Source organism: Erythranthe guttata, chromosome 8, assembly GCF_056151865.1.
Source record: "Erythranthe guttata isolate IM_541 chromosome 8, IM_541, whole genome shotgun sequence".
NCBI classification, from domain to species: domain Eukaryota; kingdom Viridiplantae; phylum Streptophyta; class Magnoliopsida; order Lamiales; family Phrymaceae; genus Erythranthe; species Erythranthe guttata.
This window is the reverse complement of record NC_142540.1, coordinates 8,672,236-8,699,812: the sequence shown is the minus strand read 5'-3', so window position 1 is coordinate 8,699,812 and position 27,577 is coordinate 8,672,236. Positions and strand designations below refer to the sequence as shown.

The window sequence follows — 27,577 nt, the reverse complement described above, 5'->3', positions numbered from 1 at the left end:
TTAACATTAACATTAGCATTATCATATTAGGAATAATATTAAAATTAGTGTTAGCATTAGCATATTTGCATTTCTATAATGATTAGAATTATGATTCGTGTCATTATTAGAATTAGGATTATAAGTAGAATTAATATTAGAATTCATATTAGCATTACCATTAGGATTAGGAGAATGATTATAATTAGGATTAAAATTATGATTGAAATTAGTATTAGGATTACAATTAGGGTTAGCATTAACATTAGTGTTAGGATTATGATTAGTGTTAATACTATGATTAGGATTATCATTAGAATTACTAATAGTTATAGTATTATTATCAGATTAGTCTTAATATTAGTATATTACTATTAGTAATGGTAATGGTAATAATGGTAATGGTTGATATTGGTATCAATATTGGTATTGGTATTGGATTGATGTTAGTATTGGTAATGGTAATGATAATGGAAGTGGTAATGCTAATGATATTGGTATTGGTGATGGTAATGGTAATAGTAACGGTAATAACGAAAATTGTCATGGTAATTGTCATGGTAATGGTAATGGTAATGGTAATGGTAATGGTAACGATGATGGTATTGATAATGGTATTGATATTAGTATATGTATTGGTATTGATATTATATTGGTATTGGTATCGGTAATAGTATTGAAATTGGTGATTGTATTGATATTGGTATTGATATTGATATTAGTATTGGTATTGGTATTAATAATTGTACTAATATTGGTATTGGTATTGGTATTGGTATTGGTATTGGTATTGGTATTGGTATTGGTATTGGTATTGGTATTGATATTGATATTGGTATGCATTGGTATTAGTATATTAGTATATTAGTATTAGTATTAGTATTAGTATTTGCATTAGCATTTGTATACTAATATTAGCATTAGCTAATTAATATTAGTAATAATATTAGACTATTAGTAGTAGCATTAGTATATTAGTATTAGCATTAGCATATTAGAATTAATATTAGTATGAATATTAGTATTAGGATTAGCATTATGATTAGAATTAGTATTAAGATCAGTATTATGATTAGAATAATAATTAGAATTAGGATTTGCATTACCATTAACATTAGCATAAAAAGATTGGTATTAAGTTAGAATTAGCATATTTGCATTTCTATAAGGATTAGAATTAGTATTAAGATTAAGACTAATATTGTCATTAAGATTACAATTTGGATTAGAACTATGATTGAGATTAGTATTAGAATTAAGATTAGAGTTAATACCAGGATTATGATTATCAATAACATTAGGATTACTAACACTAATAGTAATAGTATTATTATCATATTAGTATTAGTATTAGGATTAGTAATGGTAATGGTAATGATAATGATTGGTATTGCTATAGGCATTGGTATTGGTATTGATAATGATAATGGCAATGGTAATAGTATTGGTATTGGTGATGGTAACTGCAATAGTAATGGTCATGGTTATGGTAATGTAAATAGTATTGGTAATAGTAATGGTAATGGTAATAGTAATCGTAATCGGAACGGTAATGATATTGATATTGATACTGGTACTGGTACTGGTATTCATTACTTACACAATACGGAATATATTTTTTATTTTCTTTTACTTTTCTACTTACTACTTTGTATTGCATATCATTGATCTTACTATATCAATAATTTTTTTAAAACCAAATATTTATTTTTACGATGAATACCCCGTGCAACGCACGGGTGAAGTACTAGTTATCAACTAAAGCACATCATTAAAATCCATGAACTAAAGCACATAATTCATTAAATCACATAATTAGAATCAACTACTCAATTAATAATAATGCCTACTTCTAAAAATACTATAATGTATCTAAATCACATAAACACATAGAGAGCGTATAAATTGCTACTCGATTCATGAAATGCACGTATATTCGTATTTACTATATGTTCAATATAATCATATATAAATGCTTATGAACATGCGGACTGTTACAAGTACAATCCATTAATATTTATGAAAGAAGAATTTGAATCAAATTTCTCACGGAGTTGGTCATTTAGTAGGAAATCTCAGCGAACGTGATACGATCCATCCAATTACGCGAGCTAGTGCTGAGCTGGATGAAGGAGTTGATGACTTGGATGAGCTGCATGTGCCAAGAGGACCGATTACCCGAGCTCGGGCCAAGCGCATTGAAGCAGCCATGCTTAACTTAGTAGCACACGAGCTCCAAAAGGAAGAATTGACGAAGTTTAGTTCGATCCCAGCTGAGCTTAATTGGAGCGAATTATCGGGCCAGATTGTGAAGTAAGCCGAGCTCAAGGACTTGAGCCCGTCTAGTCATCCAGCCGAAGAAGACGTGACTTGGAAAAGATGATTATTATTAATTTTCGTATTTTATTATTGGACAATTTATTTCTAGTTATTTAGAGTCCGATTTGGACTAGATTTAGTTTATTTCATTATTTCCTTATAATAGATAAGTTAGGATTTATTTTCCTTGTTAGTTTAGGTCTCTTTGACACTTATAAATAGGTTGTGTTAGGTCATTTTTATTTTGGACGTTTTTTAAGTATTATTTTGAGAGATTAAAATTCTCCTTCGTTGTTCTTCAACAACTCTTCGGGATATTTTGCGAGTGGATTCTTGTGAATTATTCTTAGCACTATAGTATTGGTTTCTGATTCATTATAATCACGGGGTCAATACTTCCACCTTGATAATATTGGTTTCTAGCTCTCTATAGCTACGGGGTCAATATTCCGAATTCCGCCAATCGAATCCTTTATTTTTTGGACATTCCGTTCTTGCTTCCGCATAAGATTATTGGGTCCCGTAACAAGTTCTACGGGGTTCGTATCAGTTGGTAACCAGAGCCAATTTCCAAGAAAAGGTTTCACCTATCCTTTTTTTTTTCGTGTCTTTGTTTTGTTTTCGTTCTTCGATTATTCGTGTTTTCTCTATCTCATCTTTTCTTGAATTGTGTTGTCTAGAGTCTTCGTAAAAAAAAAAAAAAAAGAATTCGAATTTTGCTTTTCTTTAAAGTTACTTGCAGCCCACGTTAGGGTTTGTTAGTAAAAAAAAAAAAAAAAAAAATATCCGAAAAATCTTAGAAAAACCGGATACAGCAAAAAAAAACAAAAAAAAAACAAAAAAAAAAGAAGAAAAAGAAGCAAAATTCGAAATCCAACCAAGGAAAATTCTTTGTAAGGAGTTTTAATAGATTTGGGCAACACTAATAGAGTTTTAATAGACTTGGACAACTTCTTGAATTTCTTGTTTCCTTGTCTACCTTTCTCCTAATTCAATCCCACGTTGTTTCTTTGTTTCCTATTCCTTTTGTTTCCTTTTACCACTAAATTCGAAATTCCTTTTATTTGCCTCCACATAATTTCTGAATTGATAAAATACTATTTTGCTATGAATAAAAAAACGAAAATTCACTTAAAATTTTCTTGATTAGTTTCTTTAGAACTTCGAAGGGAGTTTACGAGTGGAAAAAGGCAAGAGAGTGTGAGATCAAAAGAGGGTAAAAGCCTAATTGTGTGAAACACGAGTGAATTGAGTGAACATCATATTGAGTGATACACGTGAGGGAGTGGTGAGGGAAATCTTTTTTGTTTTTTCTTTAACAATATTTTGTAGTTCAAACATCATGTCAAGGAATGGGAGTGGTGATGAAAAGGGAGAAACCACGGAGCAGCACTTCCAACGTCTGCATATAACCCTTCAAAGGATGCAAAATCAAATCGATGAGTTTAGTAGGGTAAGACCTGCACCGGCGCCACAACTGCGGCCACCTATTCGTCAACCTGTTGTACGCCAACGTGACGAATTGGAGTTCGATGAACAATTCTTCGATGAGGAGTCTGAGGCAGAGTCTAATACTTCTAGACGATGGCATAGAGGACGAGGGAACAGAGGTGGCAGATTTGACATACCAAGGCGAGGTAATGTGGGACGAGAAAGAGATGAAGTTGATCGAAACCTCAGCTCTATCAAATTGAGTATACCGTCTTTCCAAGTGAAGAGTGATCCCGAGGCATACATAGAATGGGAAAGAAAGGTTGAGCTCGTTTTCGATTGCCACAATTATTCCGAGGAAAAGAAGGTGAAGCTTGCAGCTGTAGCGTTCACCGATTATGCTATCATTTGGTGGGATCAATTGGTAGTGACTAGACGTAGAACCGGCGAACCACCAATTGTCGATTGGGAGTCTATGAAGGCACTTATGAGACGGAGGTTCGTGCCCTCACATTATTATAGAGACTTACATCTGAAATTGCAAAGCTTGAAGCAAGGTACTAAATCAGTCGAGGAGTACCATAAGGAGATGGAGATTGCAATGATTTGAGCCAATGTTGAGGAGGATCGAGAGGCCACGATGGCAAGATTTATTTGCGGGCTGAACCGCGAGATCGCTAATGTAGTGGAGTTGCAGCACTACGTTGAGATTGAGGAGGTCGTTCATATGGCCATGAAAGTTGAGAGGCAGCTTAAGCGAGGAGGGAGAACTACAGCTCGAGCCGAGGTAGCAAGCTGGAAACCGCGATGGAATCCTACTTCGAAACCCGAGGAGAAATCGACAACAACACATTCCAATGAAAATCCAATCAGCCGAGCACCACTTGAGAGAGGTAGTAATTCGTCACAACCACAACGTACACGTGATATTAAATGCCATAGATGTCATGGAGCAGGTCATATTGCCATGGACTGCCCTAACCGGCGAGCTATGATTTTATTGGATAATGGCGAGCTGGAGTCCGAGGAAGAGGAAGAGTCAGCTTCAAAAACAGCACCTATTGAAGGTGACGTGATACAAGCTGTTGATGGACTCGCACTTGTTGTACTTCGAACTCTTCACGTGCAAGCTGAAGAAGATGGTGATGTAATACAGCGAGAGAACATCTTCTATACACACTGCCATGTTCAAAACCGAGTATGTGGATTGATAATTGATGGAGGAAGTTGCGTGAATGTAGCGAGCAAGCTAATGGTAGACAAGCTAGGGTTGCAAGTCACCAAACATCCGAGACCTTACAAACTTCAGTGGCTGAATGAAAGTGGCGAGTTGAGAGTGACGAAACAAGTACTGATTTCCTTTAGTATTGGACAATACAAAGATGAGGTGATGTGCGATGTTGTGCCCATGCAAGCAAGTCATATCTTACTTGGGCGACCTTGGCAATTTGATCGACAAACCGTCCATGATGGTTACAAAAATCGCTACACTTTTACTAAGGATGGCAGGCGAATCACACTTGCACCTTTACCACCTCGTCAGGTGTTTGAGTAGCAAAATCATATTAAGAAGTCCATTGCTGCAAGTTCAAAACAAAATGAGAATGAACGTGTTAGTAGTAGTGGAGAGGTAAAACAAGAGAGTTTAGCCGAAGTGAGAAAAGAAAAAGAAGAGAGTGCAGACTTAATAAAGAGAGATGAGAGAAAAGTGAGCTTTTATGCAAAAGAAAGAGAGATTAAGAGTGCATGTAAGGGTGAAAGAACAATGATGTTGTTAGTGTTTAGAGAGTCCTATTTTTCTAATGCTAACCTTAATTCTTCTTTGCCTAGTATTGTTATTTCTCTTTTGCAGGAGTTTGATGATGTCTTTCCGGACGAGATGCCAACGGGGTTGCCACCAATTCGAGAGATCGAGCACCAAATTGATTTTATTCAAGGGTCCCAAATTCCAAATAGACCAGCTTACCGAAGTAGTCCCGAGGAGACGAAGGAGTTACAACGGCAAGTGGACGACCTGTTAGCTAAAGGACATGTTCGAGAAAGCATGAGTCCTTGTGCAGTGCCGGTTTTACTAGTACCAAAGAAGGATGGGAGTTGGAGAATGTGTGTTGATTGTCGAGCCATCAACAAAATTACGGTAAAGTATGGACACCCCATTCCTCGATTAGATGACATGTTAGATGAACTACATGGTTCCATTATCTTCTCAAAAATTGATTTGAAAAGTGGTTATCACCAAATTCGCATGAAAGAGGGAGATGAGTGGAAAACTGCATTTAAAACTAAGCATGGATTGTATGAATGGTTAGTGATGCCTTTTGGTTTAACTAATGCACCAAGTACGTTTATGCGACTTATGAATCATGTTTTGCGATCTTACATAGGAAAGTTTGTTGTTGTTTACTTTGATGATATCTTAGTATATAGCAATAATTTGCATGGTCATGTTGAGCATTTGAGGTGTGTCTTGGAGTCCTTACGGCGAGAACAATTATACGCTAATTTAAAGAAATGTGATTTCTGCCTAGATAGGATAGTTTTCCTTGGTTTTGTTGTGAGTTCTAGGGGCGTTGAAGTGGACAAGGAAAAGGTTAAGGCAATTCGTGAATGGCCAACACCCAAGAACGCATCCGAGCTGCGAAGCTTCCATGGCCTAGCGGGATTCTATAGGAGATTTGTACCGAACTTCAGCACAATTGCAGCACCTTTGACCGAGGTGATCAAGAAGGAGGTTGGCTTCAAGTGGGGCGAGGCGCAAGAGAATGCATTTCACACTTTGAAAGATAAGCTAAGTTCCGCTCCTTTATTACTTTTACTAGACTTTTCTAAAACTTTTGAAATCGAATGTGATGCTTCTGGAATTGGTATTGGTGCAGTTCTTATGCAAGACAAGCGACCTATCGCTTATTTCAGCGAGAAGCTCAATGGCGCAGCCTAGAAATACTCGACCTATGACAAAGAGCTCTACGCGTTGGTGCGAGCTTTGGAGACTTGGCAACATTACTTGTGGTCTAAGGAATTCGTTATACACACAGATCACGAATCGCTAAAGCATCTTAAGGGCCAAGGCAAGCTGAACCGAAGACATGCTCGGTGGGTGGAGTTTATCAAGATGTTTCCTTTTGTGATACAGTACAAACAAGGTAAAGATAATGTCGTAGCTGATGCACTATCTCGCAGGTATGTTCTCGTGTCAACCCTTAGTTCTAAATTCTTAGGTTTTGAGCATGTTAAGGAGCTGTATGTGAACGATCATGATTTTGCTACTATATTTGCTGCATGTCAAAAAGGAACTTTTGAAAAATTCTACAAGCATGATGATTATTTGTTTAGGGAAAACAAACTTTGCATGCCTAATTGTTCGCTTCGTGAATTACTTGTGCGAGAATCACATGGAGGTGGTTTAATGGGACATTTTGGTGTTTCTAAAACATTAGATATTTTAAAAGAACATTTCTTTTGGTCGCGTATGAAGCGAGATGTTGAGAGGATTTGTTCGAAGTGTCAAATATGTAGGCGAGCTAAATATAGGGTTAAACCACATGGATTATATATGCCATTACCTGTTCCTACTCACCCTTGGACCGATGTATCAATGGATTTTGTTTTAGGGTTGCCGAGGTCTAGTAAAGGTCGAGATGTTGTTTTTGTTGTGGTAGATCATTTTTCTAAAATGGCACACTTCATTCCATGTCATAAAACTGATGATGCTACGCATGTAGCAAATTTATTCTTTAGCGAAGTAGTGCAATTGCATGGGGTACCTCGTACTATTGTTAGTGATAGGGATGTTAAATTCCTTAGTCATTTTTGGCGTGTTTTGTGGGGTAAGTTAGGTACGACTTTACTCTTTTCTACTTCTTGTCATCCACAAACCGATGGTCAAACCGAGGTAGTTAATCGAACTTTAGGTATGTTATTGCGAGCTGTTCTTAAAAGAAACCTAAAGTCATGGGAGGAATGCATTCCTTTTATTGAGTTCGCGTATAATAGATCTGTGCATTCTTCTACAAAGTTTTCACCTTTTGAGATTGTTTATGGTTTTAATCCCCTAACTCCTTTGGATTTGTTGCCTTTACCTGTTAATGAGATTTCTAGTCTAGATGGGAACCGTAAGGCTGAGTTAGAGAAGAAAATCCATGAAGAAGCACGCGAGCACATTGTGAGAAGGAATGACCAAGTTGCGAACCGAGCTAATAAGGGGCGAAAGCACCTTATCTTTCAGCAAAGAGATTGGGTTTGGGTTCATTTTCGAAAGGAAAGGTTTCCCAATCAGCGGAGTTCAAAACTTAAGCCACGAGGAGATGGACCTTTCCAAGTGCTGGAAAAGATTAACGATAATGCCTATAAGATCGACCTTCCAAGTGAGTATCAAGTTAGTTTGACATTTAATGTTTCTGACCTATCTCCGTTTGATGTAGGTTCAGATTCGAGGACGAATCATTTTCAAGAGGGGGAGGATGATACGATCCATCCAATTACGCAAGCTAGTGCTGAGCTGGATGAAGGAGTTGATGACTTGGACAAGCTGCATGTGCCAAGAGGACCGATTACCCGAGCTCGGGCCAAGCGCATTGAAGCAGCCATGCTTAACTTAGCAGCACACGAGCTCCAAAAGGAAGAATTGACGAAGTCTAGTTCGATCCCAGCTGAGCTTAATTGGAGCGAATTATCGGGCCAGATTGTGAAGCAAGCCGAGCTCAAGGACTTGAGCCCGTCTAGTCATCCAGCCGAAGAAGACGTGACTTGGAAAAGATGATTATTATTAATTTTCGTATTTTATTATTGGACAATTTATTTCTAGTTATTTAGAGTCCGATTTGGACTAGATTTAGTTTATTTCATTATTTCCTTATAATAGATAAGTTAGAATTTATTTTCCTTGTTAGTTTAGGTCTCTTTGACACTTATAAATAGGTTGTTTTAGGTCATTTTTATTTTGGACGTTTTTTAAGTATTATTTTCAGAGATTAAAATTCTCCTTCGTTGTTCTTCAACAACTCTTCGGGATATTTTGCGAGTGGATTCTTGTGAATTATTCTTAGCACTATAGTATTGGTTTCTGATTCATTATAATCACGGGGTCAATACTTCCACCTTGATAATATTGGTTTCTAGCTCTCTATAGCTACGGGGTCAATATTCCGAATTCCGCCAATCGAATCCTTTATTTTTTGGACGTTCCGTTCTTGCTTCCGCATAAGATTATTGGATCCCGTAACAAGTTCTACGGGGTTCGTATCAGAACGGGTTCTTTTTAACCTGCATATATTGTGACCACCGTCTGGAGCGAGTGATAACGTCCGACTTGGTGCGTTGCATGGATTATAATATCACCACAATGCACCGAGAATGTGTACAAGCAATGGTGGCGCATCAATACGCACTAGATTTTGATAATCTCAATTGGGGTTGGGTCTGTAGAATTTACGCAGTTAGATTTGTTTTTTTTTATAAATTGTTTTCTTAAACATACAATTGAAGTGTGTTTTCTTACTGTTATATTTTCATGACCGATTAGTGCAATTTTAATGTTTTCTTAGCCAACATACATCAAATATCCATTTTCCTTTCTCCATTTATTATTGTCCAACGACTTATAAAATTTATTAACAGACTTTGATTTCTTTTATATTTTTTTCGTTTAATTAGATTTTATTGCATAAAACATCAAAGAGCTTTCTAAAAAATATTATATGCATATTTATATAATATATGAATATTCATATATGGCCATATAAAATCATATTGTACGTAATATAATATAATTTGATTAATATAATATATTAACACCACAAATGCATCTTTAATTTTATAGTCACTAAGAATTTTGTATATAAAATTTGCAGGAGTTGTATGAATAATGTTGATGTGGTTTGTTGCACATTACGACAACAAAGATGAAATGGTTAGTCTTGACATGCTGCTCATGGATTCCAAGGGAATATGCAAAACGTTATTTGTTCATTATTTTTTTTAATTACGTCTGCAGATCATTTATTTAGTGTTGCTCATATATATATATATATATATATATACACACTTATGGCAAGGTGGCAAGGTACATGGCAGCATTAAAAGGAAACAAATGAATATATTCAAAGTTATACTGGAAGAAGGAAAAACATACATGTTATGTAACTTCATTGTTAAAATGCAAACAGTTGGAAGCTTGAATTACTTCCCATCGGAAAAAATTACTAGTATTGGATCAATCATCATCACATCATTCGGTGCTGAAGAAATTCCTACTGTTAGCTTTGACTTTATGGAGTTTAAAGAAATTCAGAACAATAACAAAGATGATTATACGTAAAATTTCAATTTCCCATCTCTTATTTTTTTCATTCGGTTATAGTAATATCAATCAATTGATTGTTTGTTAGATGTAATTGGGCATGTGGTCGAGACAAATCCAACAAAGGAGATAGCCATCAACGGAAGAACCAATAAACTATTTAATGTAGTTCTTCAAGATATGGGGTAAAAATGATTGTGTTTTGATAATCATTATAATTACTACACTTTTATCTAAAAGCAAATTTTATAATCAACTTTTATCATTCGTCTTTTAATTATACGTTGAATGGTTTTTTTTTCTTTTTATAAGTGGGCAATGGCAACATAATTAATCGTGTTTTGTGGAATTCATAATGCTGATAAATTGGATGGGTTCTTGGTCAATCACAACTTTACAAAATCCGATTATCATTATACCTCATTGTGGAATTTTCACATGTTTTTTAAGTATGATCATTGTAAAAATAATTATTATATCTCATGACTACGAATTTGTCGGAAAATTATGACTATTGTATTGTATTGATATTACAGGAGCAAGATTTCCTGCATTTACTTAATTATTAATATGAGTTTTATATTTTTGTATGGAGTTATGCACACAATAGAATTTCAGAATCTAGGACTGTCGCATGCTCATATACTTATCTTTTTACATCCTGACTCCAAATACCCAAATCCAAAAGATATCGACAAGATAATATCTGCTTAAATACCTAATGAAAATGAAGATATTGTGCTTCATAGTTCTGTTAGTTCTTTTATGATCCATAGTCAATGTCGTGTATTTAATCCAACTGCTTCATGCATGGAGGATGGGAAATGTACAAGGCACTTCCCCAAAAAATTCAATCATCGAACATCTAATGATAAAGACGGTTATCCACTGTGCAAAAGAAGGGATAATGGGCAGGGTAGTCTAAAGAGGAAAAAATGATGTTGATAATAAATTTGTGGTGCTTTATAATCCATATCTGATGAAAAGGTACAAAAAATAAATTCATATCTGATGAAAAGGTACAACAAGTTGTGTCAACGAGCATACGTTCCTCACCTTTGTGGCGGCATTGTGAAGTGTTAACATTAACAAAAAATATGAGGTTTCCTTCAACAAATTCTAATTGTGACGAATTGAAGAACTTCTCAGGTTGGGTGTTAAGTATAGGCGATGGTACTAATGGTGATGACAATGATGGAGTTATGGACATTGAGATACCTGATGATTTTCTCATAAAAAATCATCAGGTAACCATTTAGCGTCTATTACCGAAGAAACTTACCCAAATTTGCTCGTTAATATCATGGATTCTGAATACGTACAAAGCTATATTGGCACCTACAAATGAAATTGTTGAGCAGGTGAACGATTACATGATGTCTTTGGTTCCGGTGGAGGAAAGAGTCTATCTTAATTTCGATAGTCCATGTACGGCGAATGAGAGTGTCGACTCACATCATGACATTTATATTCCAGAGCTTTTGAATACCATTACATCTTCAAGTCTGCCAAACCATGAATTGAATTAAAGCTGGAGAGATGTGTCCATGTTATGTTATTGAGGTATATAGACATGTCCAATAGGTTGTGTAATGGTACAAGATTGACCATTACTCGGTTGGGAAATCGCGTTTTGGAAGAAAAAATAATATCAAGCTCTAATGTCGGACAGAAGGTCTTCATTCCAAGACTGTCGTTAACACTGTCAGACAGTAGAATTCCGTTTCACTTTTTGAGGGGGCAATTTCCCATTGTTCTTTCCTTCACTATGACAATAGCCAAGGTCAATCTCTCTAAAATGTTGGATTATTCTTGAAGCCTGTTTTCTCTCACGGACAACTGTATGCAGCTATTTCTAGGTTACCAGCCGAAAATGTTTGAAAATACTTATAGTTGACAAAGAAGGAAATACTTCAAAAAATACAACAAACGTTGTTTATAAAGATGCATTTCAAAATTTAAGGTAATTTTAATTTACAGTTTTTCACATTACTTCTTATGCAAGCCTTATATTCAACTATGCATAGTGTGTTCTTATTGTTTTGCAAAGTGTGAAGATGCAATATATTAAAATGAATGCAGTGCCTCTCAGATCGAATTGTCACACAATATCAAAGGTTATTGTTTTCCGTAAATTTGTTTCGTATTTTTCCTTTCAATAACTTTTTTTTTTGTTATTTGAACTCATATATGATACTATTGGGAATTGTTAATCTGCAGTGATCTCTTGGGTACCGGTGAATTGCAGACATTTTCTGAGCGGTTAAAGTGCGATTTTTAAGTGTTTTTTTATATGAATATTTTTTAAGTGTAAAGCAGCAAATGTGCATTCTATTTGTGACAATTTGTAGTTTATTACTTCGATTTAATAACTGTGTTTTTGTTGTGTGATTTCATTATAATATGTAACTCCGTGCAACGCACGGGTTCGGTTACTAGTTACTATAACGTGACTACATTTTAGTTGTAAAAATGAATATAATTTAGGAGGTTCTCGTAATTACACATCTTAAGCCAAAATTTAAATTTAGAAAAAATAATCGTTCCCCGTCAAAGGGCATTCAGCTTGAATCCCACTGCTGCCAGCAGGCATGTACGCTACGATTGCCGAATTCAGACCGACCAATTGCCAATACATCACTCCCCACAGTGTAAAAAAAAAACAACAATTAAGTTTTGGGTGTATCACGTCGAAATAAATAGACCCGGACTAGCACAAAACCTCTCTTTATTATTTTTGGGTACTAACATTTTTCATATAAACCAATCCAAAAGGACTTTAGCAAGCACTTTTTAAATCATCAAGTTCAAGATTCACTGTTCACAAAACTTTAAACATTAGCAAAATGGCAGAGAGATTAGTGATTAAACTAACTAATAAGCTATGTTGAAAATTAAAAAATAATGCGTTGTATACAAAATGACAAAGATTCCCGAGTGTCTGATACTGGAAAGCAGATGAAGATATATAATCCAGACTTGCGTCACTCCTCTTCCTCTTCTTCTTCTGATGCCTCATTCAGCCACTGCATCAAATGTCACATTATGAGAACTCGTTTACCAGCATTCCCATGTAAATATCTGTTCAACATTTCTTATAAACAAAGCAATTGTTACCAACCTGGATGAATTTCTCTGCTTGCTTCACAAAAAGTTTATCCGAGTCCTCTGCCTCTTCCTTTTCTGATGCCCAATTCAGTATAGCATCTTCTTGTAAAACATCTTTGTCGTATAGAAGATGCAAAATCTGATAAATGAACAATTACATTATTGGAGTTTTATTAGTGTAGGATTTATCTTCAGTTGTAAACATTGAGTAAGGGTAAAAATTAAGCAATCATGACATCTATGTTGGAAATAATTTCGATCAGTTTGTAGATACCAAAAGAAAATAAATAGGTTGTCATCAAGTATATGTACAGGCTTCATTTTCCAGCTCCTTAATTCTTATCAAACTTGATTCATTTCAATCTAAACAATGATTTACTTGATTCAATATTCTAACAAATAAGGAACAAAGCAAGGGAGTAGATTGTAACAGATCAATAGGAAACTAAATTGAAATACAGGGTACTAACAATTTATCTTTTGAAGTTTTTTTGTCATATAAAGATGTTTCCCATACATAGTTTGCATAATAAAAATGAAGAGAAAAAAAGGGCCTGGAAAATAAACCGTGTCACAAATTGCACAAACCTCGTTTGATTGCCAAACCAAGATATAGATAGAACTGGCAAAGATAAGATTATGCAATCTTATGAGAACCAATTGTTTAATTGGACTAGAGGAGGTTCAATACACAATTCCAATTAAGTTAACTCTATATTTTCCCATGATTACGGATCGACCTGAAAGTTCATTGGACTAACCAAATACAAATAATATCAAATTTATTTTATTAATCATGACTACTCTTACCAACCAAACAAGCCCTAAGGAGATACACAAATGCAATTCAGACTACTTACAGTGAACCCTAGGGCTAAGTTATCTTTTTAGTACACTTCTGTTTCACTGAATAAAACTAGAATTAAAAAAAAAAATCTGTATGGGAATGATACCCTATCCATCACTCAATTACCGGTCAACGTGCACTTGATTTATAGAATTCCACAACGCACTAATTAGACCAATTCTCAAGGTTATACTAATTGTTTACCAAATTCAAGAAAGTTTTACCGGGAGCACTTTTTAATATACATACCTGGAAAGAAGTTGGTCAAACTGAAAATGCATTTAACAAATTGCCTGTTTTGTTCCCACTAAAGCCCCTCTAATTTTTAGAGTACGAATTGTATGCCCCTTCTCAAAGACATGTTTGTGTTGAACAGATTGTCCATTTAAAGGGAAAATAAAATAGGTTAAACAAGAATGTATTATTACAAGAAAAATATTTTGGAGTAGTTTTTAAGTGCAAAGGTTGTCCTATAAATTAGACTTCGCGTTTTCCATTTTTTTTTTCTCAATTATATCTTGAGCGCACATCAATATAGAAAAGCAAGATGCTAAAACTAGCTAATCAAGTAAGAAGCAGGCTATACGTAAACATCCCAGAAAAATATTAAGTTAATGAAGACTGACACTAAACAAGTTACCTCAACAAAAAGCGTCGAGTATTCTGTAGAGTCCAAACACATTTCTTCAAATTTTTGGATCACCTCAATCTGTAATGAGTCAAGAAAACAAATAGTAATACTTAGATGAAACAAATTTAATAACAATTAAAATACCACTGAACTATTTATCAGATTGTCAGTCAAGAGAATTATATGCTTATGGATACCCTGACCACAGTAAAACCTATGTGGTATGCGTGAAGTTGAAATTCAAAGAGACACAGACTTTGTGGAGAACTGAAATAAACAATAGAATTATCCAACTGCCGAAAAATCAAAGACACTCTCTGATTGCAGGTTAATTCAATTTAACTTCAGCAAGACAAACATAAACATTTCCAGGAAGTTGTTACGAACGAATATTGTGTAATACGTATGCAAAAACTGCAGCAAATATCGACAGCAAAACAATTACAGTGTCGATTGCTTCAAATGGTTGATCCGGTCCACACAGAAAATTATGAGGCCCAACAAATAAAGAAAGCTGAATAACAAAGAAATATATATGAACTGTCAGTAACAAATTCAAGATGTTTATATACCAACCTCGTCATCTATGCTAGCCAGGTAATACTTCAAAACCTTATTCCATTTCAAAATCACACCAGCAACATTTTTAACAAGTTCGCCTGCGAGAATGAAATAAAAAATAGTCAGGTACATCATATGAAGGAAAAGATTACAAATTTTATATCTAAATTGTTCTAAAATGCACATCATTTCAAAGGAATTACAACATACAACTGGATGATTTCCAGGGAGTTCACTAATAATGATATAAATGATCCACATGGAAAGTGATTATGTAATTTAAGTGAACATTGTTCACTACTCGGCCCTATGTACGTGTGTGTTATCATGACCACAATACCCCAAACTTTAAATCTTACCCTTCAACTTTAAAAACAGACACTTCCGTGCTTGATACATGTTCAAGGCAATAAAGAAGTGAACTAAGAAGAAAATCAACTTAAGAACACAACCAAAAAAAGGTCAAAATTTGACAAACAACCAAAAACTCAACATCAATAGAACACTCTAATGGAACATGCCTTGAGCACCAAAGGTTAAGTTTATATGGCCAATATGCAAAGAACTTAACAAACGTAGACTGAAGTGATAATATGTGGAATATAGTGTCATTCATTACTGAAATCCAAGTGGGTATTTCTACAAAGTAGATGCGCCACAGTGACCTAAGAGAATATTATAAGTGAGCTTTTATATATGTACTTCCCCTTAACTTATTCTGAAGAGAAGGTGATCGGCAATAAGTCATTATGAACTATTTTATGAGAGATGCCAAAGCAGCAAGTTTCACAGAAGCAAAGAAGACAATCAACTTATGATCACACTATGCAATCTGCATTAGACCCCCACCACCCTTCTGCATTCCTCATTTTTGTGAACTTTTATTCTCTCTAGTATTGAATAAAAGCAAGGATAGAAAGAATATATGTATGCTTATGATCACACTTGTCCTGACCTTTTTGTTCATAAAGTACTTCGATCTCAACATATTTTTACAACAGAAGAAAAGGTACTGCTGCTAATAAGTACTGCGTGTCAAAGGAAAATATTCACTAGAATGAGGGAAAAACATACCAGGTGAACCATGTGGAGTATCCAACGCCAACTTCATAATCGCATAGAATAATGCACTAGCACAATCAGTAGCAGTAAGATTGTATGACAACCTGAGGCATAAAAGAAATTAAGGATTAAGTCAAGTTTAATAAAATATACCACCAAAGAACACTCTCGGAACACATTAGACATGTTCTATCAATATTTCTCTAGAGCTGGAAAATTATGCAGATACTTCAGTTATCGAGCTTAAAAAAAAGTAAACATAATTAGGTTGGTTTGAGAATATTTTCGTCCGAAACCACAAGAGACAACTAATGAGGAATGAGAATATTTATATACATGTTTAACAAAAGAAATCAAGATGTGCTAAAAAAGGTCAAACATGCAAAAGTTTGTTTAAAATTGGAAAAAGAAGTCAAGTACCATGAAGGCAAGGCAACACCCAAGGGAACTTGTGAAAAGAGAAGGACAATAAGTAAAAAAGATAATAACTCTCAATTAGTGGAACACGTAGGCATAACATTTAAAATTTTGAAATTACATCATGACTTAGTTATCTTCATTGGTCCTAAGTTAAGAATTTCAGAAGTACTATCCATGCGTCTAGCAAATACATATGATTCACACCATCACCAAGCCAAAATGAAGAATCATGGTACATGAAAATACTAAGAACGACAACAAGATTTAAGGAAATATAGGAAGAAAAGGGCACGGAAGTAACAGTTAAATCATACCGCAGCGAATTGACTTCTAATATCACATGTTCTTCTTTGACATTTTCGTCTACAGCCCTTAGAAAAGTTGCTTCCACCTAAAATAAAAAAAAAAAAAAAAAAAACACAAATGAGATTAGGGTTCAAACCACCGTCAAGTATACCAAGTATCTAACTAATCATGCACCTCCTTCTCAAAGTGGGCATCATCATCTCTGGCATCTTCATCAGAATCATTCATAGAATTGGGCTCCAGCTCTCCTGAAGGTGGAAGAATATTGCCGTCGTCATTTGATATCTCTAGTTCAGCAGCCTGTTTTTTAATGATTTCAACGAGTCGATCTACGGGTATTGGTGCTACTGAATGCCTCCATTCATCTTCATGTGCTCCCTCACTAACCGACCAAATAAAGCCAAGCCCACCATTACCAACCTGGTCAATAAGATATCAGTTAACAAACACGCACAACCAATTTTCTCTAATCAAATTAAAAATTAAACTATTCTGTCATTGCTAAAAGTTCATAACTGGACTTGAATTTGGGATTCAATACATACAGAAATATACACCGTAATTCAGAGTTAATGATACAGGATAAGTCAATGACTGCCGTGTCACATTGAATCTTGCATGTGGCATAACTGTCCTCTATTATCTTCCTGATTAATTTATGCATTGGTACAAGGTAGTTGATTCAAAAAGTACTAGTGAAGTTCCTATATATATTTTATCCTTGAACTACCAATGTTTTTGGATATCTAATACTGATACATGTTTTTCACTTTTATTTAATTATGTAAAGTGTAAACTAGCTTTTGCTGATTAGAAAAACAAAAATTATAATCGCTAGAGCATTCCAATATCATATTCCTAAGGAGAAGGACAAAAATGGCCTTGAAAAAATTAAACTAAAGACCAACTTCAGCTGCTGATATTGTTTTAGCAGGTAATGAAAGAAGAAAATAACTGAGGAAGCATAAATGGACCTCGGATACAGCTTGCATTTGCGAATCAGATAACTCGGTCTTCAACTCGTCCTCAAAATATTCAGGTGTATTAGAAATTGCTGCATATCAAATAACACAGTAAGAAATTATATGAATAAAACTTTTACAGTACTCTGAACGCACAAATAGGATTCTTTTTTATGCACCTTATCTTACCAAATATGCTTTAAAGCCGGAAAAAAAAATAGGTTAAAAAAATCATTTTGGTTAAACCATTTTTCTTTTTGAAAACCTTTTTCTTTCAAAAATACGATTCAACTTTGCCAGTATTTGTACTAATGGGGAATCTTACTGAAACATCTACAAATAGCAAAACGGAAACAGAAAATTTGAACTAAGAACACCCTAAAAACATAACCAGTAGATAGAAGGGAAAAAAATGAAAGAATACTAATTTAGCTCTTATTCAGCAATCTTCAGAGAATACTAGTGTGTAGTTCAAAATATTGCTGCTTGAATAATGCAATAGGATAGAGACATATCTCAAGGCCTAAAATTTAAACATATTCGCAAACAACATGATACATGTATGGAACACAAACACGTTTGTGCATGCTATCAGAGTCTCTAATATAATAAATAAATATGTTAATTCATGATAAATATATATATATATAGAGAGACACACACACACACACAAAAATAAAAAAATAATAAACAGTTTTTATAACGCACTAATAAATGGAGACAAGGCTTTGATGTGTATTGCAACTTGGTTTTTAACACAAATCATATCACAACTCCACTGATAAGCCAGTGACTTAATCAGTTTGATTTGCAATTTCATCCCCAAGGCGGCACAGTTTCTTCTCTAATCTCTCAAATCATTTTGAATGTATTATATATTCTTTCTGAAAACTAAAGCACAAATGCCTTTTCAATTATTGCCAAATTTAGATTGATAGGTAGAGAAAGTTCGATAATAATTCAGATAATAAGCTAGGTAATAATAACCAATTCTCCTTCTAGGAAATGTATTTATATTTGATGCTAAACTAAACTTGCACGTCCACCGGTTCAATTAATAAGTGCATCAAGTCGCCACAATTTTTCCTTCTCTATAACGGGAGGACGTAGATTTATTCAACATAAATAGATCCAAGAAGAAGAAAGATCTGAAATTACATTAATATGATTAGAAAATTAAGTTATTTAACCGAGTATTGCGACCTCGCAACTGAGTTAATATATCATAACTGAATTTCATAGTGATGGCTAACAAAGTTAAATTCAATATGAGTGGAAAGGCATAAGATATTTTAAGAAGTTTCAGAAGTTACATGTAGTTTCTATGGGTCCACTGTTGTTATCAGCATATTCCAGCTCTTCATCACTGTCTTGTTTGACAGGCTGTTGAAGTAGAGAAACCTTTGAGTAAGCAGGTACAACAAACCCTTGTCCAATTACGACCTGCACATTTTCAGGGAATGAGATAATACGAATTTGAGTCAAAAAAAGAAATCATATGCCATGATTACATACTAGACAACATCAGCCATATTGCTAAACATTATTATGCGTTTTGTAATCAAAATAGGCTTCAGCAGAATCAAATTGCCCCCAGTTTTATCAAACTCATCCAAGTAAGTGACAAAAACATACGACCAAACACCTCATGAGTCATGACAACAGCCTAAAATGTCCTCAAGCTTAGTTATTTTAATTGCTACATGGCATCTACATTTAATAACCTTAAAAGAACCCTCTTGTACTAGCATGTTAACAAGCAAAATTCTTGTAATTCTGACTCAAAGTGTTCAATATGAGTTCATGAGATAAAGGACTAGTAAATTCTGGTCATATTGAGTTCAATAGGGAAGTGAGACAGCATGATACAATTTTCTTCGATGTCAATTAAAAGGTCTTGTAAAACTAAAATTTTATAAATAGAATTATCTGCTAGTGTCTCATATACTGATTAGCGCAGATTGACTTTCCATGCAAGAGAGAACACAAAAAATGAAATAATAAACCTGGTTGCCACGGACTGCAACATATGAATGGTTAAGCGATTGGAAAAGAAATACCTTGAAAGACAAAACAACACCAGCTTCAAGAACTGCTTCGGACTTGATTATCACCCCGTCACATACTATTGCATGCTTTAATTTACAGCCATCCTCAATGGTAACGTTATCCCAAATATAGCACCCATCAATTGAAACATTTGATCCAATTATACAACCTTCTCCAATGACGGAATTTGATACTTCGGTGTAACTTCCGACTGTGGTACCACTTCCAATTACAGTAAAAGGGCCGATTTTTGCAAAACGTGATAGTCCTACGTCTGTAAATAAGTTAAAAACATTACCAATAAGGTAAAAAATTAAGTGAGAGAATCATGAGAGGTTTGTAGAAGTTACTCTCTACAAGATGTGGAAGTCACAATAAGCCTACACAATCCACATACAGCTACATAATACTATACAAAACATCTTGGTGTTTATCTAGCATGGAAGTCCAAATATCAAATCATGGAAGTGATGATTATTCGTAAAAGAAACAAAGGAACAAGGGGTATACTAATTAAGGCCAATCTTTAAAAGAAGAAAGTTTGATCAAAACTTTTAATTAGAAAAAGAGCATGTCTCTTGCCATCTACTGCAAAAGAAGAACATAATAATATGGAAGCTAGTAAAATGTTTTTGATAGATTTATTCTCATGATTGACAAGTTTCCAATGCTTTCATCATTTTCACAAGATTGTAAAAACAAAATTTTTATAGTCAGATGTTTCAGTGAGTTCTCATGTAAGAGGTATGGTCAGATTCTATCTAAATTTGCATCCACGTCTGGTTTTAGCTACAAGAAAAGAGTCAGCAAGTTTGAAATTCTTTTATCGCAAAGAGCCATCCAACACAAATTTTATTATTCCATCTAACATATAGAAGTAAAACTTACTGAAATTGCATGGTAAATAAATCCAGGGGAGTTCTTTAGTGTTTAAGTGGTGTTATTTTCCAGAAAATATATATCTATATATATCCTTCCAAAACTCCCATCTTAGTCGTATAAATCATGCAGAAATCCATGTAGAAACCGATCCATATAAATCTCAATTCAAGCATAAGGCGTACTCTACATAATTCAGTTTTTCACCTGATGCACGATATGTTCCCTGTCTTTCAGGCTTTGCCACAGAATTCCCAAAGAACTGAACATCAGGAACCAAAGGATAAGTCCACCTCTGTATTATGTCTTTACTGATGGTGTCGTAGCTCCGATAATTATCAATCCTAGCCGCATAACTTGAATGAATTTCATGGGTGAAAATCTTGTAACCCATAATCTGTGCAAAGAAAATGATGATTAGATGTAAGGCACAAAAGCCCACTAGAGGAAAAATCACATTATCTCTTGAAAGTGGTTACCAACTAATTTGGCAGAAGGGTTATTACTCGACACTCAACCTTATGGGAGATTTACACAGTAAACAGACAAGAAATTTGCCTAATACCCCCAACTCTCTCACTCCACCTCAAACTATACCATATATATATATATAGATATACGTACAAAGCCAATGAAGGGAAGACAATGACTCCTAAAACAATCATGAGGTATACGCCAACGCAACCAACTTAAAAATGAACGTCATCAACAGATATGAAATTAAGTTGCAGAAACATTGACAAACAGAAAACAATTACAGACAACCCAACAGCTAAACTACCGAACCAACGAGATCCACTGATACAACACCTGGTTAAACAACTGACCAACACTGTATACTGTAGCGGCTATAATCTGCCTTAATGTTTGAACAACACCTATGAAAACCATGGCGACAACTACAGCAATCCACGACAACCGCAATTGCAACCACAACCAGAATCATGCCGACAAACAGCAGATCAAACACTTGCTTGAACAACTTGAGAGCACCTATCGCTACTATGTGACCAAAAAAGTACAAGATAGCCAACAATGACAAAACCAAAATGACAAGCAAATCAATAACAAAACTAAACACGACAATTATGTAAACCTACTAACCACTGACCAACACATGAACAAATAGGCGTTTTTAACTAATTTATATTTTTCTTGTTTGTATTCTATATTTTCTTGTTTATATCACGTTTTTAACAAATAGCCGATAGCAATGATATTCAAGATAGTGAATATATGCTTTAACAAACACCTGCTGAACCAATCTAGAAGATCATAGTCTAAGATCTTCCACACACAAAATGTGAATATATGCTTCAAAAGGCATAGAAATCTAAATATAAGTATGTTAAAAGTACCATGAAAATTAAACATTGCATCATAATGAGGTGGAATTACTTCATCGTGACGTTTGAAGGGTATAATAAGTTGAGTGAGTGAAACAGAATCTCCTAATGACATAAAAGATATCCTAATATACTAATACTCACATCATCAACAAGTAACCCCTTGACAAAGTGACGACGTAAATGCTGGTAGTCAAAATTGTCTGTAAAAAGACTTAAAACCTCTGGGGAGCATATGTCAATGTAGCAATCCTGCAAAGAACATAGACAACAGCAAAAGGGTTCAGTTTAAGAATATTCTGGAAAGACTACTACACAAAATATAACAAGTGAATGTGATGATTAGAACTATACAGAATCACAAGCAACAAGGTTAAATGCATATATCAAAAGTTTAAACAAGTTAACCTAAACATCGGCTTTAACTACACTCTTTGAAGAACAATCTACCAGATCCAATACACTGAAAATTGCATGAACATCCAACTTATCCCAACAGCCACAAAGTACAGATCTTACGTTGATAAAACGAGAACCTCAGTACCACTAATAGCTCATAGAATAAGTCGTGGCAGCACATTTAATTTAAAAACGCTTAATATAAATACTCCCATCTAGTATTAAAGGGTATGATGGATTAATTTTTACTTGTGTTTTACTTCTTCTTTTATCCATATTCTATTAGATAATAAGATTCATAAATAAGGATTAAAATATTTCCCAAAATTGATTGAATTTTCTCGAGATGTAAATCAGAGTTCTAGAATACATCAGCTACAGCTCCAAGAATAGATATAGAAGCAGAAAGCTTTTCTTTCTAATATACCGGACAAGAGACATCTTTTTGTTTCTTTCTTTCTGCTTTTTGGTGGGGAGGATTAAGTGGTTAAGTGATGTATGGTTGTATGGTTAAGATCAGCAAAAAAAAGAAAGGCTTAAACAATGATTAGAACCTGCTTATCATTGTGGAGTGATACAAATGAATTTTCAATCAACAATCCCTTGTCCAGAGAGACTGTCCCTTTCAACGTATCAGCCTTATCCTCGTAATGAAGGAGCTGCTTTGTATCTGGATCAATTGCTATAAACAGCTCCTCTGTTCCAAGACGAGTTTGATGAGTTTTAGAAGATGGCTTTGACTGTTTAATGACCATGGTCATAACTGCATTGCTGTCTTTTCTTCTCCTCTCCTTGTGTTCTTTAAGTGCCTGTGTAAGTGACATGTTGCTCACTGTATCTCCAGTAACAAGGATGAAATCTCCATTTATCTTCAAAGAAAAACAAACACAGTAATCTTTAGCTAGTCCAACTTAAAAACATCAAATAAATTTAAGTTCTGTGGAGAACAATATTTGACATAATAGATAGGCTAATAAGAAAACGTCTAACCTAATCCCTTTAAAGACTAGAGGAAGAAAATGCAATCTTGTTATTCCTTCCAAATCTTATCTAATACGGGCATACAATGTTATCCTTCGTAGTTAGTTACTTCTACCAGAGTACCACATCTTTGTTCAAATTTGCTCCTACCCTAATAAGACTTAAGAAACCAATAGGAAAGGAAGATAAAGCAATCTCAATATTTCCTTTCAATTTCCAGATATTGGAAATACACTGTTACAGTAACAATAGCTTCTCTCTCACCGATAAAAAAATTGAAAAGGGGGGTGGAAAAAGGAAACTACCTCAATATTGTAATTTCAGTCTCCTCTACTGAGATGTTTGAAATATGGGCAGGTTACCTTTGTAGATCCCTACTCGTCTAGACTCATTTACAACTGGTAATAGGACAATATCAACCTAGGGAACATCTTCGGTAGAATTCTTTACTGCTATTACACGACTCTTATCTTCATCAAAATCAAGATTTGGCAGTCACCTTGCACATAAACTTACATTGTCTAGAAATCTACTTTTTTTTCAACACAATGATTCACATATTAGAGTCAATTACTGAAGTCAAACTAAAAGGTCGTCATGGTTTTATAGCCTCTTCTGAAAATCAATGTTGCCTATTACCTTTTTAAGAAAGTCAAAAAAAATTACCCATTCATAGGATTTGCTATCAACAAGAAAGTAAGAATGTATAGACAATGTTAATAACAATGATTTAGAAATTTTAAGGGTCAACAAGTTAGAAATATAAGTTGGAAAAGAGAACAACGTACCACATTCTTTTCATATATCAATCGCAGAGCATCTCCAGCACTTGTTGAATTGTATGATTCTATTGTAGTCACAGAAAAGTTCGGCTGATCAAACCAATCGGAGTTTTGCAAATAGTTAATCACTTGCTTGGAATGAGCACAGCAAAACACAAAAACTTCTTCAACTCCGGCAGATTCAAGCCATGCTAAGGTATAGTCAATCATAGGCGCATTAACTATCGGTAAGAGTACCTTACAGAAACAAAGCAAAACAAAAATCAATAGAGGAAACGAGCAAACGAATTGAAAGGAACATTAACCTCCCTGTTCAAATCACATCGCAAAAACAAATGTCAAGCATATAACCAAGCTTTTGCAACCAACAGGTGATAAGAATGTGTATTAAAAGATCATTAGCGAATAGATATGGGTACACGAAACTTCAAACTCTACAATGCAGCGACATGTAGATTTTGTGCATAATCCGCAATGTTCTAAGGTGTATTATGCTTCAATTGATTATGAAACTTAACAATAGATTTATAAGATGCTACACCGGATTAAGTACACTGTGCATACTATTTTTCACTCATCCACACATAAAAATACATGTAATAATGCCGGTGTGTGTCGAATAAGGGCATATATTTACGCGGTTATGCACGCCATCGGATGCAGCGTGTTAAGCTCGCCCAGTCGACAAATGAAGGAAATCACACCACATTCATTTATACTTAGTACCTTAGTGAATCTTAATAGCAATTTTATAAACTAATTATCAGATTAAACAAAAGGAAGACATGATTAACAAAAATAAAAATAAAAATAAAAATAAAAATGAAAATAATTACGGGTAACCACGGATATTAAGTATACATACTTTAGGGCGTTCCAAAGTAATTGGACGAAAGAGAGTGGCAAAGCTATCGGCCAACAGGATGGCCTGTAGGGGGTCACGCTTCAATTCCTCCTCTGCATCTTCCCCTCCCATTCCGCCTCTGTTCCCTTTCTTCACCACCATTTTCTTTCCCGCACGCGCCGCCGCCGCCGTGGGGAACCTGTGTTCACTCTTTCCTGTGGACCGATTATCAGAAAAGTCCGATTCCGGTGAACACGAGTGCGTCTAAAAGAATTCTCTCTTTTCCTAAAACCCTCTTATTTTCTACGGCCTCTTTTAATTTCTGATAATAAATTTTCATAAATAGGTTCAAGGTACATATACTGATAAATCCTAAAGCCAAAAAAAAAATACGAGTCAATCCCCAGCAAAATTTTATGAGTCTGTTAGTCCTAAAGTAAATATAAATATGCATAGCAAACATAAATATACACTTACAATGTCCGAAAAACCCTTCATTTTATTTTAAAATTACCAGCTAATTTTGACACACCTTTCTACAAACTTTTCACGTGCCGGTAAAGAGACACGCTCTACGCTCCACGCCTTTTTAATTATCCACTGCCATCCAATTTTCAAACCATTTTCTAAGCAGTTTTTCCTAAGCAATTCTTCAAGATTTATCAATTTATTTATTTTTTTTGCTTGTATAAATACCCACAACGAGGCGGAAAGTATTAAGACAACAAAGGAAAGTAAAGTAATAATTTTCAGAGTAGAAGAATAGTGTGGGCAAAGAAGGGGAAGGAGACACAAGGTTTTTTTTGTTGCTTAGTTTAGCAAAAAACAAACTGCATGTTCTCATATTGAATGATTTTGAACATTTCCAATACTGGGTAGTATCCAGCTGTGAGATTGGGCTTTTCTCAAATAAACAAATCGAACAACTCGTTCTAATAAATGTTGTTTTCTTCTTTATGTTTGCAAAAGTTGCTCATTTGCTGTTGAATTGCATGATTTTGAACATTTTCACTCTTGGGTATCATTCGTCTGACATTAGTATTTCTCAAATCATTTTTGGTCCTACCAAGGGTTTGATTTTGTACATTAGATGTGTTTAAATAATATAAGTCTTACTACACAATGGTAGTGCTATTGTTGTTAGAAGGTATTAAAACAAGGTAATGGAATTTCTTCTTATGTAAGTAAATGAGATATATAGTATTGCATAATGGTATTATAGGTAGCGCGGGTGTATGGTATTGATACAGAAAACTGAATGTATAATTACAATAACTATATAGTATCATTATTATTTTACAATTGTATTTTGCTGATTGTTATTTTTTCTTTATAATCGTAATACACTTGCAGAGGATGACGCGCAACAAGCTTGCAGGTGCTCTCCTAGCGCATTCAAAGAACAAATGGACATAATTAAACCAATGATGACGGCCAGACATTTTGCTGCCTTGGAGGAAAATCCTTTCGGGCATTTCTTTAACATGCCTAAGATATACCATAGTTTCTTAAAGGTGTATGTTCTATTGAAGAAGACATACAACGTGGATGAACGTACATTCTGGTTTGGAGGTAAAAATATCCCGTCGTATTTGACGCTAGGGAGTTCTGCATTATGATGAGATTACAGTTTAAAGGGGTACCCATCGATAAAAGCCTGGAAATAGAAACTCCTTTTCATTAGACGTGTTTTTGGCCGTAAAATGACCCAAGTGAAGTGTCATCAAATTGCTGAAAAAATGGAGTATGCTATTAAGACCGACCAACAATCCATTGAGGATTTTAGTAGGTTGTCCAGTATTTTTGCTTGCAATACTTTCTTATTGCCAAAGGGTAACTTTCAACTGCCAAGGTATGTTTATCCACACGTTGACAAATTGGAACGAGTAGGAGATTTTGCATGGGGAAAATTGGTATATGATGTGCTCATTGAAAATATTGAGGAACACTTGGCTAGAGCAAGAGGGTATTTTGATGGTTGCACCATTGAATTGTTGGCACGGGCGAGTGAAAGGATCACTTCCCTGGGGTATGCAATTAGCGTTTTCGAATACCCTAGATTTTTTCAATGGTCCGACTCCAAAATACCAGCTAATGAACGTCAAGCTGAACATGTTTTTAGTGAACTCACACCAGATAAGGTAACAATTTTATTTATTTATTTCATTGTGTTATTTGCTTACCTAATAAACATGTTTATATGTTTATTAGGTTATATCATTCTCCGTGCACAAAGAAGAGAATATGCTTTTGGTTTTACATGTGGAAGAACTATCTGGTCCTATTGCTGCTTTGGAGGTCGGTGGAAAAGTGGAAGTCAGGCGTGTAAGTAAAGAGTGCTATTAATGAGATGGACATGTCCTATTTGTAAAC

At 34.7% G+C, this 27,577-nt stretch overlaps 2 protein-coding genes and 1 pseudogene across 3 annotated transcripts; 2 read left to right on the top strand and 1 right to left on the bottom strand.

Moving 5' to 3' along the window:
* Positions 1-1,341: 1,341 nt before the first annotated feature.
* LOC105951135 (uncharacterized) lies at positions 1,342-7,175 on the top strand (annotated as a pseudogene).
* Positions 7,176-11,124: 3,949 nt separating this feature from the next.
* LOC148768460 (uncharacterized) lies at positions 11,125-11,556 on the top strand. Its single transcript, XM_088821221.1, has 2 exons — positions 11,125-11,274; positions 11,389-11,556. The coding sequence occupies exons 1-2, from the start codon at positions 11,125-11,127 to the stop codon at positions 11,554-11,556; spliced, it is 318 nt and encodes a 105-aa protein (XP_088677347.1).
* Positions 11,557-12,738: 1,182 nt separating this feature from the next.
* On the bottom strand, positions 12,739-26,016 carry LOC105951117 (uncharacterized). Of its 2 annotated transcripts, none has more exons than XM_012974509.2 (16): positions 25,682-26,016; positions 25,226-25,576; positions 24,367-24,597; positions 23,152-23,466; positions 22,343-22,450; positions 21,060-21,249; positions 19,985-20,247; positions 19,238-19,367; positions 17,937-18,016; positions 17,137-17,382; positions 16,971-17,047; positions 16,249-16,340; positions 15,190-15,272; positions 14,623-14,691; positions 13,149-13,274; positions 12,739-13,053 (listed from the first exon to the last, which is right to left on the bottom strand). In XM_012974509.2, the coding sequence occupies exons 2-16, from the start codon at positions 25,364-25,366 to the stop codon at positions 13,012-13,014; spliced, it is 2,193 nt and encodes a 730-aa protein (XP_012829963.1). In that variant the 5' UTR covers positions 25,367-25,576; positions 25,682-26,016; the 3' UTR covers positions 12,739-13,011. The 2 variants fall into 2 exon arrangements, with proteins under 2 accessions (XP_012829963.1, XP_088678016.1); XM_088821890.1 differs by having other exon boundaries at positions 25,737-25,868.
* Positions 26,017-27,577: the final 1,561 nt, after the last annotated feature.

Coding starts and splice junctions, on each gene's coding strand:
- LOC148768460 (XM_088821221.1), top strand. CDS start 11,125: ATGAGGTTTCCTTCAACAAATTCTAATTGTGACGAATTGAAGAACTTC. Junction 11,275..11,388: donor TTCTCATAAAAAATCATCAG/GTAACCATTTAG, acceptor ATTGTTGAGCAG/GTGAACGATTACATGATGTC.
- LOC105951117 (XM_012974509.2), bottom strand. CDS start 25,366: ATGGTGGTGAAGAAAGGGAACAGAGGCGGAATGGGAGGGGAAGATGCA. Junction 19,368..19,984: donor GTGTTGTTTTGTCTTTCAAG/GTATTTCTTTTC, acceptor GAAAATGTGCAG/GTCGTAATTGGACAAGGGTT. Junction 15,273..16,248: donor TACTCCACATGGTTCACCTG/GTATGTTTTTCC, acceptor TCATTCTCGCAG/GCGAACTTGTTAAAAATGTT.